Source organism: Musa acuminata, chromosome BXJ3-1 (genome assembly GCF_036884655.1).
Source record: "Musa acuminata AAA Group cultivar baxijiao chromosome BXJ3-1, Cavendish_Baxijiao_AAA, whole genome shotgun sequence".
NCBI classification, from domain to species: domain Eukaryota; kingdom Viridiplantae; phylum Streptophyta; class Magnoliopsida; order Zingiberales; family Musaceae; genus Musa; species Musa acuminata.
Genome location: NC_088349.1, coordinates 8,317,389 through 8,333,557, shown reverse-complemented (window position 1 = coordinate 8,333,557; position 16,169 = coordinate 8,317,389). Strand labels below are relative to the sequence as shown.

Below are 16,169 nucleotides of genomic sequence, written 5' to 3'. Positions count from 1 at the left end.
TGAAACGGAACAGACCATTCAATTTTGAAACCTTCTCCAGAGATTTCAATGTTTTCAAGATAAAATTAAATTCATCTGACAGGTCTTTGCCCCAGACGATGAGTTTCGCACAGGGAATGGTATCCGCCGGTCGGTCCAGAAACAGAAAAATTTACATGCATAATCATGGTCACTGCTAAGAAAGTAGGAAAGACGGGCACTCTCACTGTGTAAGCAACTTGGAGTCACAAGCAACAATCTTCACTCTCTTCACTTGTTCCAGGCGGTCCTCACTTTTGAAGACTGCATCTTGCAAGATGAATGTCCACACATTGTCACAAAACCTGTAGGTGTGCAGATGACCCTGCACAAGAGCATTACCCAAAAGGAAAAAAGATATCAGGTTTCCGAATTGACAGGTTTGATAACAAAGAACAGACTAAAAAATGAGGGTGTGACAATTAGTTCCCTTAAGGTTGATACAGTACTTCCTAGAAATTTTTTTATGACAAGCGATTTGGCCAGTAGAAAGTGCAGAAATTGGATATGCCCATGCAATGATATTTAAGTATAACGTTCACGTGAGAAGGCACTACAAAAGTTTTAACTTATAGGTCAGCATAACAAGCACATGATAGGATAGCTATATAAACTTCAAACAGTTAGAAGGAACCAATGGACCTGAAAAAGATGGGACAACAAATAGGAGTGACGAGGAAGAATACAAGTTTAAGAGGCAAGCGGAAAGCAGTTCTACATTCTAATAAAACTAATGGAAACCCCACATGACAATAGTTCCATACCCACGACAATTTCTAAACTGGTCATTATGTATCCGGAAATGACTAAAACAAAAGGGGGTTTACTATGAGAGAATTTGCCAAATCAATAATGTGAAATCAACAAAAGTACCTATAAGTACTGGTAACGCAACGAGGCCAAGACATGGAGCAAGATAAATTGTCTTTGTAAAACTTAACCAGCATAATTTAATCAAGGATGAAAGTACTGTATATTGCAGACACACAAAGCACAACAGTAATATGTGGACACAGTGACGAGATACCCATGCCATAGGAAAGTATATAAGCTCATAAAAAATTCCTATCTGGAACACTTAAATAATCAAGAGTATACGGAATTTTCCAGTTGACTAACTCAATTTCATTGCAAAACATGCACATTTGAGACAAGTGGAAAAAAGATTCTTAATTAACAGAAAAGTTCAATAAGGTTTAGTAGCAAATGTGTTGTCTGTGCATGTAGGACATTTACAAATTATCCACATGGATAAGTTCAAAACAAGTGACCATGTACCAAAGCACCCTAACATTGGTCCCATATATTACATACCTACACATATCAAATATATAAAACATGATAATATACACTTAATGATATCTTAGTCATAAATTGCTAACAAAATGAAGAACAGAGTTCAAGATAAAACTAGAAAAGTTCAATAAGGTTTAGTAGCAAATGTGTTGTATGTGCACTGCATAGATGCATGTAGGACATTTACAAATTATCCACATGGATAAGTTCAAAACAAGTGACCATGTACCAAAGCACCCTAACATTGGTCCCATATATTACATACCTACACATTTCAAATATATAAAACATGATAATATACACTTAATGATATTTTAGTCATAAATTGCTAACAAAATGAAGAGCGGAGCTCAAGATAAAACTAGAAACAGAGCAAAGAGCAAAAATAATTGAGGGGTTAAATTTGTGGTAAAATCAATCTGCATTTGTTTACAGGCACTAAGTGTATCAGTATAGAAGGGAAAAGAAGGATAAAAAGACCTAACTTAGGCCCAATTTCAGCAAGTCGTATTCATGTCGAGGTCAGTGCCAGGCCAGATTTGTTTTAGACAGTTCTAGAGTCTGGCCCAAATTAGGATCTACTGCTTCCAATGACAACAGGCATTACTGGACCTGTTAACACCCCAAGTTTGAAATTTGGTATAGATGGATGAAAACAAACGATCCACAACTGGTCCTTAGACTCCTAATATCTCCTAAGACACTATGAAAATTCAACAGTTGACAATAAGCATGCCTTCAGCAATGATGTTTGAACAAATAGTTGTTCATTTATTTAGCTATATGACATAGGCAAGAAATTAGTAATAATATATGTGATCGCAAGCAATGATTGCCTTACTGGGGGAACAGCCAATTCTGGTTGATGACTAGCAGTCATGTATGCCATCACATCCACATATGCTTGTAGGCAAGTGAAAAACAAAAAGATGAGAGATAGAGATGGGGAAGCAAGAAAATCATTTTCTAAATTGCTGACAGAATGAAAAGAGAGAACACTGATGAACAAAGATGACAAAAAGAAGGGGTAGGATGAAAAAGAGAGAAATATAGAGGTTGAGAGAAGTGTGAGTGAAGAAAAATTCTTGGGAACATCATGATATATTCGGCTTAAACAAGATGGAAATGTTCCTCACTTTAAAAACCAAAAATATAAAAAATAAAATTAAAAAAATAATAAAACAGAGAGAACCAGTGACTCAAATTTTTAAGATCAATCAAATCAGGCTTTTAAGACAGACAGATAAAGAAATGCAAAAATAAAAGATGTGTTTAAGTAACAGCCTACCATATTGAATAAATAGAGGGAGGGACAGACAAAAGGTTAGAAAGGAATACTATGGTTGTTCAAAGTGGTTCAAACCAAATCATTAAGGGCTGAGCCAAACTTAACCGATATATGATTTGGTTCGATTAAAGTAAGGTAAGTCCGAACTGATTCAAACCTACCTTACTTTCACCGAACCGATTCAAAATCAATTAATCCAATTTAGTTAACCAGTTTGTAATTTCAAGTAATTTAAAATATATATATATATTTCAAATGAACCAGTTAAACCAAATCGAAATCTTAGTCAACTTGAACCAACATGATAAGATTTGTGAAATTGTAATATTGAACTTGAGCCAACAGTAATCTTGTACACCCATTTGATCACCAATTCATGGAACCCAAGTACCCAAGGAAATTTTGCAAAAATAAGTTTGGTTCGATCCAAACTGGTTAACCAAACTGAAGAACAGCATCCGGAATCAGAACTGTTTGTAGCTTTCAAAACCAAACTATTGATGTACGGGCCAAACCGGTTTTGGATCAGTTCAGTTCTGGTTTAATTCCGATTCATTTAGGTTTTTTGGTTCGATTGGAACACCCCTACAGGATGCTAAAGGGTGGACCTCATTCTATTGTTCCCGCTATACGAAGGTAAAAAACACCAGGTACATGACAGCAAACAATGAAAGGCACCCGCTGATTACTGGAACTTACAGCAACTTGTTGCTGCTTTCAAGAAGATCGTGAGTATAAAGTAAGCTAAGAAGTGGAATTCATTTGGAATTAATTTTTCAAAGTTGATTGTTGAAAGGATACTCTTAATATTTACAAAGATTTCCTTATATTTGAATCTGCATCTATGGCTATTTTTGATTAATTTCTGCTGCTCACTGGAAAGGAAAAGGAATAATTTGAACAAGAAATACCAAAGTTGAACAAAGCTTAAGCAACAAGAGCACTACGAATAAGAATTACTTGATATGGCCACAAGTTCTCTCATAAGCATGACATATAAGAAACTACTTGTCGCACATAACTATATCTAAAGGAACATTGTCATAAACAATTCAGGCATTAGCTATGTGGTTGGTCCCTTCATCTAGGAGAGGTTCTGGGTTCAAATCCTTGTGGAATGATGTCCAAGAATTTGACCCGGACAGATGTGGGATTAATCTGTCCAGGATCCAAGATTAACAAAAAATAATAGCAAAGACTTCAGTTAATGTTACACCTCACATTTGACATGATACTGTAGAGCAGTCTTGGTCAAATGACTAGTTGACAAAAGGTTAAAGGCACAAGTACCATAACAAGCATAATTTCCTTTTTGCTAAACTTGGATACATGATAAAGAATACACCTAACAGCAAATATATACCTTAACAGAAACCTTGCTCTTCACTTGGGTCTCCAAGGCCTCTGTCATAGACTGGAAGGAGACAATACCAAAGAGAAGAGCACTCATAAATATGACTGAAAATAGAATTATCCACAAGAAATGTCAAGGGTTTAAAACCACATTACCTTATCAAACTGCACAAGCACTTGATAAGCTAGCTCTGGGCTCAAAGTTCCAGTAGATACCATCTCATCTAAGGTTTCCGTCAAGCACATGCCAATGGAGGACCTTCGGTACAACTCAAATGTGGCCATGGCCTATTTTAGCATGCCAATGATCAAAGATTACTTAAAAAACAAAAAACTCAGGGCTACAAAATAAGAAAAAGAAAAACAAGGAAGGGAAGGTTGTTTTGTTTCCTGTACATTACAATGTGAAGATAGAGCACAACTCCTTTTACATATTCAGAAATTGGCCTCTACCAGAAAGTTAATATCATGAAGAATTATATTAAGAACCACAGAATCTGGATACCCAAAGGATGTTTTTATAGTAATGATGTGGAATTATTACCAAAGGAAAAAAGGAATGGTGATCAAAGTATGCTAAGGGATAGTGTACATTGCACTTTCCTATGCTATAAAGAGCAAGCATAAAGACCATCCCAAGAAAATAAGTCATACAACAACACAGATAGTAAACGATGTCAATGCACAAGAATCTATCTTAAATAGAACCTCAACACAACTGTTGCATATTCCAATAGCAAAGGATGTTTTTATAGTAATGACGTGGAATTAGTACCAAAGCAAAAAGGAATGGTGATCAAAGTATGTTGAGGGATAGTGTACATTCCACTTTCCTATGCTATAAAGGACAAACATAAAGATCATCCCAAGAATACAAGTCATACAACAACACAATTAGTAAACAATGTCAATGCACAAGAATCTTTCTTAAATAGAACCTCAACACAACTGTGGCATATTCCAATAGCAAAGCCTATGGCGTCGGAAAAAAAAAAGAACATTGATGGCAACAACATGTGGTGCCTCGATCATTTATGCAACTATCACTTATTTCAAAGGGTGATTTAACAAGAAAACACCCAGTTATTAAAAATGACCAAGGAGAACCCCACTTTTCAATAATATAAAACATGCCCCTTCCTGCGCGAGCTTTGAATTTTGCACTTGATTCAAAGAAGAGGAGCATCATATAGTGAAAACAAAACATGGACCCCTTTCTAAGATACAAAATGGACCTCTTTTCTTCAAGAGTCTATCAAGCGCTAGGATATAGCATCAAAGACCAACATGAAGCAAAGACGCCGTTTTACTCTTGAACACTTCGTGTTCAAAGCCCTAAGAAATAACTTCTCTTCCCGTTTCCCAACAGAAATAATATTCATCAAATATCTTTCCTTGGCTGTTGAAATTATCATGAAATTAAGCAACAACAAAAGAAAAGGAGAAATTTGAAAGTTAACTGTATCATGTATAAAAAGAATCCTTAACCTGACATCCAAGCAGATAAACCATCTAAGTTTCCATATATCAACCGCAACAACGCATATATCATTCCACAAACCATCAAATCAAAGCAAAGGAAAGTTTGCTCCTTCCCGGTCATTCAAATCCAACTGACGCCAAAACCAAAATCCAAGACAAAGTAAATAAAGAAGGTTTAAAACAAAGGGCTTTTAATTCCCGCCCGTACGACAGCAGAATAGGGAGCGTTAGCGGAAGGAAATGACCTCTGATCGCGAGATTTTAGGCTAAAACTCGTCGGCCGGAACCCTAATCTCATCCACCGCCCGCCGCTGACGAGAGCAGACTCCCAGGGGCTTCAGCGACGGTAAAGAGAGCTCCGCTGGTGCGCTCGAGGCAAGAGAGCGACCACGAGGTAAAGAGGCAGATGTCCGTCTGCAATGGAGGACTTCGACTCGAGGGTTATATAGGCGATGCCATCGGGTGAAAGACATATATATAGAGGAAGAAAGCCTCGAGGAAGCACTTCATTACTATGTTGTCCGCGTGCTTTTATGCGAATCATATATCTACCGTCCCGTGCTGTTGATTTAATGGATCCTGATCGTCCGAGCCTTGAGTTAGACCCCGAGTTTGGTGCTACGGCTCGGGCGATTTCCTCAACAAGAACGGGCCAACTCAGTAGCCTTTGGGCCGCAGATTAACTCGGTCCGTTACAGTCCGTGATCTTGATGCGAATCTTAACAACGTCAATCATGTCAGCACACATCTCTTAAAGTGAAATGAGTGGCAGATCACGCGTCGGGATGGACGTTCTGTAATAATAGCGAGTCCGGACTCGGCCAAGTCATTAAGGCGGTGCCTCCATACCTGCGGATTAGGAGGTTTCGATTCGATGGCCAAAGGCGAGGCCGATGGAAAGAGAGAGAGGCGGCGAGGGAGATCGCCATCGTCGGATGACGACGATGAGTCTGAAACGGCGTCCGATTCGCCTCAGAGAAGGCGGCGGAGCTCTTCCCATCGGAGGAGCGGACGCCGGAGCAGCGACGGCGACAGCAGCCGAAGGGGGCGGAAGAAGAGGAGCAGTGGGCGTCGGAGCTCCGACGATGATGGCAGCGATTACTTCGATTCCGGATCGGAGGACCGGCGGGGGAGACGGAAGAAGAGGTCGTCGAGGGATATCACCGATGAGGAGGTATTGGAGTACATGGCCAAGAAAGCCCAGAAGAAGGTGCCGTCCTTTTCTCTCCTCCACGCTTTATTTGCTTTGGGACTTCTTTCTAGGGTTTGTTGGAGTTCTCAAATCCCTTAAAATATTGTTTTCATTAGGCTCTGAAGGTTGCGAAGAAGCTCAAAGCAAATGCAGTATCTGGCTACTCCAATGATTCAAATCCATTTGGGGACTCGAACCTGACCGAGAAGTAACTTCTCTCTCTTTTTTTACTTAAGAAATTAATAATGAATTATATCTGATTGATAGGAGCTCTTCGTTTTTAGTCAGTGTGCTGTTTAGGGTTTAGTGATCCTTGCATAGAAATTGAGCATAGGAATTGTATAGCTTCATTTGCTAAGATGATAGTCACATAACTGGACTATTTTTGGTTCTGGTTCCTTTTCTAAAAGATGATTGTTAGTTGAAAGTGAATTACATCACTTCTCCCACACATCAGCATAGAATTCTTTGACAGATTGAAACTTTGTGCTATCTGGGGTACAGTAAGTATGGCGCCTGAGCTGGGAAGGATACATTTGATTGTGTGGCCTTGTTATGGGACTGATCCTGGTTCAGCCATCAGAGTAAATGGAAACAGAAGAAATTTTGGATGATGCAAATTGTACCTGAAATTTACAATTATGTTGGTAGGAAATATATTACTCTGATCTGATTTCTAAGCATATAAAATGCCATGTCTGGTAAAGTTACGAAAGAAACATCAAGTTGTCTGTGCTCATTGTGTACTATATTTGGTGAGATTGTCAAGCTCTAAATTGCACATGAATACTAGGGCAGGTTATTTGGTGACTATTGGCTGTCCCATTTAGAAATAAATACCTAAATTATGGTAAGAGAGGTTATTAGTTTATTCTAGCTAACAATTTGACCAAGTAGAGGTAAACATAGCGAAAAATGAACTAAATCAATTATTAGTCCATCAGAGGTAATGTGTCATAATCTTAATGTGTGCCACTTAACTGTTGTTTCTACATCCTATTTGAGTAAGAGTCACTACTAGGTTTAAATCTTTATGTGGGTAAGACTGTAAGATCACAGTCTAAAGCCAACTAAGACTAACTACAATGACAGGTTTCTACTTCCATTCACTTCATTCGGTTATTCCAAATACACTTTTCACTTGACCCAATATTAAAAAACAAATCATTTCCTTCTTGGGTCTCGTTTGAGCTAGTCTATTCTTGCAAAGTAACTGAATTGACTAGGATATATAGAACATTCTTTTGGAGTTTCTTATTCTGACTTCTACTTATTTTTATAATTGTCTATTCAATTCTAATAATCAGCTTGTGATATTCTTAGCTGCATTACTTGATTCACCAATAGGATATGACAATCTGAAAATCGGAAGGGGCAAATTGACATTGGCAACATGTGAAACCAAAGTTGTCAAACATTCCACACAAGAAACAAGATGATCACTGACAAATAATACGACGAAACCTTAAAGGACTATGAGAAGAAGTTTATAACACTTCTGGGAGAGTTTTGTAATTGGAGATGCGAAAAGACAGAGGACTGAGGAAAATAAAGAGATGAAGAGTGACATTAGGACAAGAATTTATGTACTAAGAAAACAAAAGAAAGAGGCATTTTTCTATTTGTGTTGGGGGGGAGGTTTTACATTGAATACATCAAAAAAGAGCACACAAAAGGGATTATAAGAGGATTGTAATCAGAAAATTTGAGGAGACTTAGGAAAACAAAAAAATTACACTTTAATTTTTTTCAATAGTAACAGTTGCGATTGGTTGGTGATGGCATGGGATTAGAAGAGGGTTGCGGAGGAGGGCTTTTGATGTTCTGAACCCTCATATGGAAGGTTTATCACATCAGCATTTTCATGTTGAAAAAGATTCTATGAATAGAAAGAAGCATGTAAAAATAAAAAGGTAACAGAAGTAGGTTTATCATGACTATTGACATGTCTTAATTATATTAGCAGTTGCTTGTGCATTCATCAAATTTGATATAGGCTTGGTGTATGCATTGGTAATTGAGATAATCACCCTTTTGGATATTTGAGTATAATCATATTTCTTGGATTTGTGTTGCTCATTTCTTTATTTCTAAGAAAGATATAGTCTGGTCCCTTGGTAGGTCGTAATCTCTTCTACTTTGTTCTTGTATTAACAAGTGACGTTTATTCTTTTAGAAGGCCTCTTTGGATGTGAAAGAAAGGAGCTTTTCTTCATAAGCATGTTATCATATCTCCTTTTTTTCATACTTATTACTTTGTTCATTATCATATTGGCAGATTTGTATGGAGGAAAAAGATAGAACATGATATCACTCAAGGTGTACCTTTGGATATATCTGTAAAGGCTGAAAAGAAGAGGCAAAGAGAAAGGATGGTATGAAATTATCATGTACTACAACTGCATAATCCTTCATCTTTTATTTCAGTTTTGCTTGAATCAGTCAAAGTAGATTGCATAACATTCAATTCGGATTAAGTAGTTATAAATGTATAACATGATAGGCCGATTCCATAGTTTATTACAATATTTGCAATATGTACAAGATTTACCACTTCAGTCATTAATTTAAATGGAAACATAAGTTGACTGCTATATGCAAGTGCAGCTAGGATTTTAGTTGGATTATATATATGGTACATCATGATCTGATTTAATTATCTATGTATAACTTCATTCAATTTACAGTTTCAGTCTTTGTTTGTGTCGAAACAGATTTTGAGTATTTGATTTTGCATATTTTGGTTGGTCTCTGAATATACTTCCTTTGGTTGTAAAATATCATAACAAAACACAATCTTCCTCTTGAGCTTGACCTTGTTGATCTCTAGCGACCTTTCACCTCCCATTTGTCATTGGCTTTGGAGACCCAAGAATGAGTTTGACATGATTGTAACTCGACTGATTTGATCTCTAACTCCCTTCCACCTCCCATATGACATTGGCCCTTTAGACCTGACAATGAGTTTAACCTGGTCAGTAATTTTCATTGTTGTTCTGTTCTGGCCTTTGTTATCTAGGTGTTCAGCATATAACTCTCCTGTGGCACCAGAAACGTTCTGGAGATAGATACGTAGATTTCTTCTTTCTTTACCTTCCTCATCAGAACTTCCATTTAAGCAAGATGATATTTCATATTATTACATCTATAAAGATATGACTTTCTGACATGGAAAGAAAGATCATTTTGTATCCTATTAATGATATGCCTACTCACTTGGATGTTCCACTTTGAATATTGTTTGAATAATTCTCATGAAAAAATTAACAGTATATGTTATTATGTTTTTTCTTTTTGCCTACTACAGGCTTGGGTATATTGTATACTGTAGTTTTTATGCATGCTTGAAAAGCTTTTATTTGCATCTTAGTTGATTTTTAATCTTGGACAAGTACTTTTGGTTGCATATTTTGTGCATAGGTTTGTACCATTATAACAATATTTGCATCATGATGCAGGCAGAGATTGAGAAAGTTAAGAAAAGAAGAGAGGAAAGGGCAATTGAAAAGGCACAACATGAGGAAGAAATGGTTGGTTATGAATTCTGATTTTCTAAATATAACACACATTTCCACGTATGCGTGGATTCTTTTTCTTGAAAAGAAAAACTGACTAAGGATTGTTTTGTTGAGGCTGCTCATTCCTGTCTTTTGTAAAATGTTGCAGGCAATGCTAGCTAGAGAGCGAGCCCGTGCTGAGTTTCAAGATTGGGAGAAGAAAGAAGAAGAGGTGTTTATGTCTTTCTACATCACCACATTTTTACTACTCCTGATGTATACTTTCATGCAATGCTTTTATCTTCCAGTAATTTGGTTCACTTTTTTGAACAGTTCCATTTTGACCAAAGCAAAGTCAGATCTGGGATTAGATTGCGTGAAGGACGTTCAAGGCCCATAGATGTACTCACCAAAAATCTCAGTGGTTCAGAAGAGTTTGACATTGAACTAAATGAACCTTACATGGTATTCAAGGTAGATTTACCTCTTTGAACCTTTTTAAAAGAACACGCTGTCTGTTAATCTTTGGCATTTTAAAGTTTATTCCTGAATTCAAGAGAGAAAATATAGTAACGCTAAGGTTTATATTGATCGAAATAAAGTTAGTATGTATCACGCCCCCTTGAAGTTAATTTTTTGCTTCTTGTTATTGATGAGAACCTCATGGGGTTGCAATGGATATAATACACGCTCAATTGCTTTGAGAATTTTGATTGCCATGGCATGTCTCGATGCTCATTCCTTGGTCAGCGTTTCCAAATTTTGCAGCACAAGTTAGGTACCAACAACTTCATTATGAATCATTATCTCTTAAAGACAAATTTAGTTCATTTAACTTAGGTTTAAACTGTTGTCAGTTGTCAATTGGCCATCACCAGCCAATATTACAGACACTGGAAATTAATATTTCTAATGTTGGAACCTTGGAGAAGGTCATTTTTCGGTAACTTCAGGTTGATAATTCCTTGTATGGTCAGCATAATCAATTTGTTGAAAATGTAGGGGCTTACTGTGAAGGAGATGGAAGAGCTTCGTGATGACATTAAGATGCATCTGGATTTGGATAGAGCAACTCCAATGCATATTGAATATTGGGAGGTAAAGTCTTTGCTTCTTTTAAATATTTTTTTTTGCCTACAGTATGAGTTCTGTGACCTACTCTCTTGTTCTCTCCCCCTTCTCTATCTTCCATTTGCTTGAAGGTGTCTTTGTTTGTAATTAGGTAATTCTTTTTCAAAGTAGGAACTGATTTAGTAATAGCTCATAAAACATCCTATGCGCCCAATCAGATTTGAGAAGAAACTCGTTGTGTATTCTTTTTTCTGCAAAAGTGATCACATATCTATGTGCAGCCACCAGCACACCTAATTTATAATTTAGAGTGTCATAGAATTGGATGCATGATTCAATTGAATTTGGGTAAATAATGGGTCAAGAAACATCAAGTTGAAGAAAAATGGAAATATGTGATTGATATTTAGGCTTCCGATCATGGGAGCAGATCATTGAATCAAGAAAACCTGAAAATATGGGGGATTTTAATTCATCTAATCGTTGAAAGGAAAATGCAAATGTTTTATACTTTTATTCCATAATGTATAACCATATAATTGGTAATGTCAACACCAATATGGCAACTTTGGTGGGCTAATGGCCTTTCGTATTGTTTTTATCCCTTTTGAACAGTTCATTCTGTGTTTAATATTTTTATTTTATTATTTGAAACCTAATAAGTGGCATGCTTTTATGGAACAGGCATTGATGGTAATTTGTAACTGGGAACTTGCTGAAGCTCGGAAAAGAGATGCACTAGATCGAGCTAGAGTACGTGGTGAGGAACCACCTCCTGAGGTTCTTGCAGAAGAAAGGGGTTTGCACTCCAGCATTGAGGCAGATGTGAAGAATCTCTTAGAAGGGAAGAAGTTCAGGGATTTGGAGGCAATGCAACAACAAATTGAATCACAAATGCGCTCAGGCACTGCCAAGGTTGTTGAGTATTGGGAAGCTATATTAAAACGCCTCCAAATATATAAAGCAAAGGTATACAGCCAGTTCACTGAAACTAGCCTTTTTTGCTTCTAATTTTCCATAGGCTTTTGTTTTAGATCGATAATTATTGATATTAATCATGACTTTAGACTAGAGTGTTGCTTATCATCTCAATTGGTCATCAAAGTCCTTTCTGTTAATTGCTATGTTTGTGTCATATTTTTTAAACTTTAAATTTTCCCTACTTGCAGGTTGTTGTGCCTTTTGTAGGCACTAGAATAGAAATTGTACACTTGCTGACTATATCTGTTTTGCCTTCAAGTTTGAAAAAAAAAAAAAAAAAAGATTTGAGTTTGAGAAGTCTTTTCTTCTATATATTTTTAAAATTTTGCATTTTGAGGCCTCTGAATTCTATCCTTTCCTCCAAACTTGACGGGATTGTAAAATTCCCTAACGGCTTTTTGTCCTTGTTCTTCTAAGCAAGAGCTACTTAGGCTAAACATTGGTTTCAAAAGGTGTAGTGTTTCAAGAGGAAAACAAACAAATGAAACATCTCAAGATGAGGACGCCAGTGATAAAATATGATAGGAACATGGTTATGATAGATTTCCATGTCAATGAACTAAGATTTAAATATCACATGCCACCTTGTGCCCGGCCCTTCCATATCATCATACCATGTGTCCATTCATGAGGGCACATGCAATTCATGTGCAAAGTTGCATTTGGGAAGGGAATGGTGGTGGTTTGTTTCATTCACCAGTACAGATGGTCACACAGGACATGCCATCACACACCTCCATTTCCTTTATTTGGCATGTGCCTACTTACGTTGGCACGTGTTGCACTTATTTTTTTGATCAGTAACAATGCTTACTTTGGAAAAATGACCTACTTCTCATATATTCTGTGTGAACTTGTCTATGATCTACATATATATTTAACACTAAAATTTTAGGGTGTTGTGTATATTGCAACATTTGTCGTGTATTTTAGCTTTTTCTTCATCAGTATAGCTCTGAATTTCTTGTTATGTTAGCTGAATGAAGGTCTAACAATGCAGGCTTGCTTGAGAGAAATCCATACTTCACTTTTAAGAAAGTATCTGCAACGTTTGGAGCAAGTTGCAGACGATGAACACCACTTAGAATCACATGAAGATATAAGGCCTGAGGTGGAGGATGTAATGCATGATACGGAGGGTATAATTTTCTTCTGAATTTAATCTTTCTTAGAATCTCTTTTTAAAAGAAAAATCTTTTTGCTTATGTTGTAATTTTATATTTAGATTCCAAGCCTTATTCTCCTGAACCCATAATTGAGGAGCCAAGCTGTGAACCTGAAGAAGAACTAGGCTCCTTTTCACCTCAACTCTTGCAAGGCGATGAAGATGATGAAGCAATTGATCCTGAAGAAGATAGGGCAGAGCTGGTAATGATACTTCCTTGTAGCTTCTACAGTTTTATCTTTACTTGAAATTATGCTGAGGAACATGTCATTGATGGATCAAGCCTAGAATTCACCTCAATAGCTCATTTTTATTCTTGATATCCAAGGTATGCAATATTGTATCGTATCAATGTTTCGAGGTTGGCTCGGTATGTACGGTACCATGTACCAAACAGTACACCAGGGCATACCGAGCAGTACACTAGGGCGTACCGAGCGCTACACCTAATTTAAAATATTTCTTTCTCTCTACTGTAGCATTGTAGGACTACTACAATGTAGCACTGTATCACATTAGCGGTCCGCATACCGATATACCGTCGGATCGGTATGTACCGCCTATACCGGGCGGTACCATTCGAAATTGCATACCATGTTGATATCTCATATTGGCTAATTAGATATCGATGAGATAATCAACCAGGAGAAAACAATGACTTCTGTATCCATTTTTAGTAATTTGGATGGCTAATACAGAAGAGATAATGACTTGTACATAGCTGTCTCAGACTTGGGGAAAAATATAGCATATTACTGTCAGGAAAAGAAGTACAAGGACTATAGAGGTTATATGAAATATGCCTGATAATTCCCTGTACTTTATACCATTTGACCAGTGAAGTCAGTTATCCGGTCTGAATCACAAGGTTTGCAATTCAAATGAGAGACCCAAGGTTAGTGCAGTCCTGATAGATTGTATGTTGCTTGGAGCATGAGATTCATTTTCATGCAAAACAAATGCTGTGTTTGGCCACCATTGACCACTATCTGTCAAATTTTGATTCTGATTGGTGAGTCTTGACCCTAAACTCCCTCCAAGTTTTGATTTTTGTCAGTTCAGTTATTTGATGGTTTAGGCAGAGTTGACAAAAAGGATCAGTAAGATTGCCCAACTGATGGTGTGATCAGTGGTACACTGCTACCCAAAATTTTGCTTTATTTCAATGAACTTTCTCATTTAGCATTCTCTTATTGGGTTACTTTCTGATGTCAAAAGGTTATTGATTATGGTTAAGAATGGGAAACGTATTTCTTGCAGGAGCGGAAACGTGAGGCTGTAGTAATAGAGCAGCAAAGAAGGATTCAGGAAGCAATAACTGCAAAGACAAATACACCTGAAGATAGCATGGAACTCAAAGCCATGAAAGCCATGGGAGCTATGGAAGAAGGTGATGCAGTTTTTGGTGCTGGTGCTGAAGTGACCCTGGATTCACAGGTTCAAGCTCACTCTTATTTAGAAAGGTTCAGAATATTGCATGTTGATGGTGCTAAAGTGGTGCATGCACTGCCTTTTGCAAAAGATATGCACCTTTTTTATCTACTTACGCGAGACTGACTTTTCGACATCTTTTTCCTTCCAGGTGTACTGGTGGCATGACAAATATCGGCCAAGAAAACCCAAGTACTTCAATCGGGTTCATACCGGATACGAGTGGAATAAATATAACCAGACCCATTATGATCATGATAACCCTCCACCGAAGATTGTACAGGGATACAAGTTCAATATCTTTTATCCTGATCTTGTTGACAAGACGAAAGCACCTGTGTACACTATTGAAAAGGACGATAGCAATGGTGAGACATGTCTCATAAGATTTCATGCGGGACCTCCCTACGAGGATATTGTGAGTGTCATTTTTCTCAAGCTGCTAGCATCATGTTCATTTCTGGATTTTTATCATTTCAACAATTCCTTATTTTACCTGCTTGCTTTCTGACACATTTAACAGGCCTTCCGCATTGTCAACAAGGAATGGGAGTATTCTCACAAGAAGGGCTTTAAATGTACATTTGAGCGTGGCATTCTGCATCTCTATTTCAACTTCAAGCGGTACCGCTACAGGAGATAATTCCTGCTTGGTTGAAGGAGGAAGACAGGAAGAAGGAAAAACTTTTGGACAAACTTCTTGTAATCACACACGGGTGCTTACAGGGATTGTTATAAGATCGTAAGCCAATGGATTTTATTCATCTGGTAATACCTGGTAATTGTCTTTGCATTAATCTTTCTTTCCAGTCGGGATGAAGCCAAGTTGTGTCGTCTGTTCATATAAAATTTATATATCATTAAGGTAGATTTTAAATTTTTTTTTTCTTTTTTGTTTGTTGAATTGCTCCAATGTCTGGACTTGGCTCATGCAATTGTTCAGTTTGTGATTGCCTTTGTGCAATCTGCCATTAACCAAATCTTTAGAGGGCATCGGCGCTGCGTCAATGAAGTCTGTTGTCGTCACACTGTGTTTGTGATGATGCAGATACCACCGTTGCCTGCTGAGAAACTAAACAGTGGTTACGGTAGTATTTGTTGGTCTAGTACTATGCAAAGAAACAATTTTGCTCTACGCAACTAGTTTTATGATTACACCATACGAGGGGATTGGTCTCTCGGGCGGGCAAATTTCATTGATTTATACGACTCTTGTGATTACAGCACATGTAATCTATTGGTGAACACACGCGGGACCATTACTGCTTTAGATGGAGTTAATTATAACTCCTGTAATTAGTTATTTTTAGTATTTTAATTTGTATACTTTAAAAAATTATATTGATATTTTAATAATTACGAAAATAAAATATTTAAGTTTATTTATCTTAATAT

General features: G+C 37.1%; 2 protein-coding genes across 2 annotated transcripts; one reads left to right on the top strand and one right to left on the bottom strand.

Moving 5' to 3' along the window:
- LOC135628825 (transcription initiation factor IIA subunit 2) lies at positions 1–5,913 on the bottom strand. Its single transcript, XM_065135755.1, has 4 exons — positions 5,683–5,913; positions 4,112–4,243; positions 3,966–4,016; positions 1–343 (listed from the first exon to the last, which is right to left on the bottom strand). Exons 2-4 carry the CDS (start codon positions 4,238–4,240, stop codon positions 203–205), a joined length of 321 nt encoding a protein of 106 aa, XP_064991827.1. The 5' UTR covers positions 4,241–4,243; positions 5,683–5,913; the 3' UTR covers positions 1–202.
- Positions 5,914–6,270: 357 nt separating this feature from the next.
- Positions 6,271–15,662, top strand: LOC103993754 (splicing factor Cactin). Its single transcript, XM_009413936.3, has 13 exons — positions 6,271–6,647; positions 6,746–6,837; positions 8,908–9,004; positions 10,088–10,159; positions 10,296–10,358; positions 10,460–10,600; positions 11,129–11,224; positions 11,882–12,166; positions 13,179–13,317; positions 13,404–13,546; positions 14,604–14,780; positions 14,926–15,192; positions 15,298–15,662. Exons 1-13 carry the CDS (start codon positions 6,312–6,314, stop codon positions 15,415–15,417), a joined length of 2,028 nt encoding a protein of 675 aa, XP_009412211.2. The 5' UTR covers positions 6,271–6,311; the 3' UTR covers positions 15,418–15,662.
- The last annotated feature ends 507 nt before the right edge of the window (positions 15,663–16,169 follow it).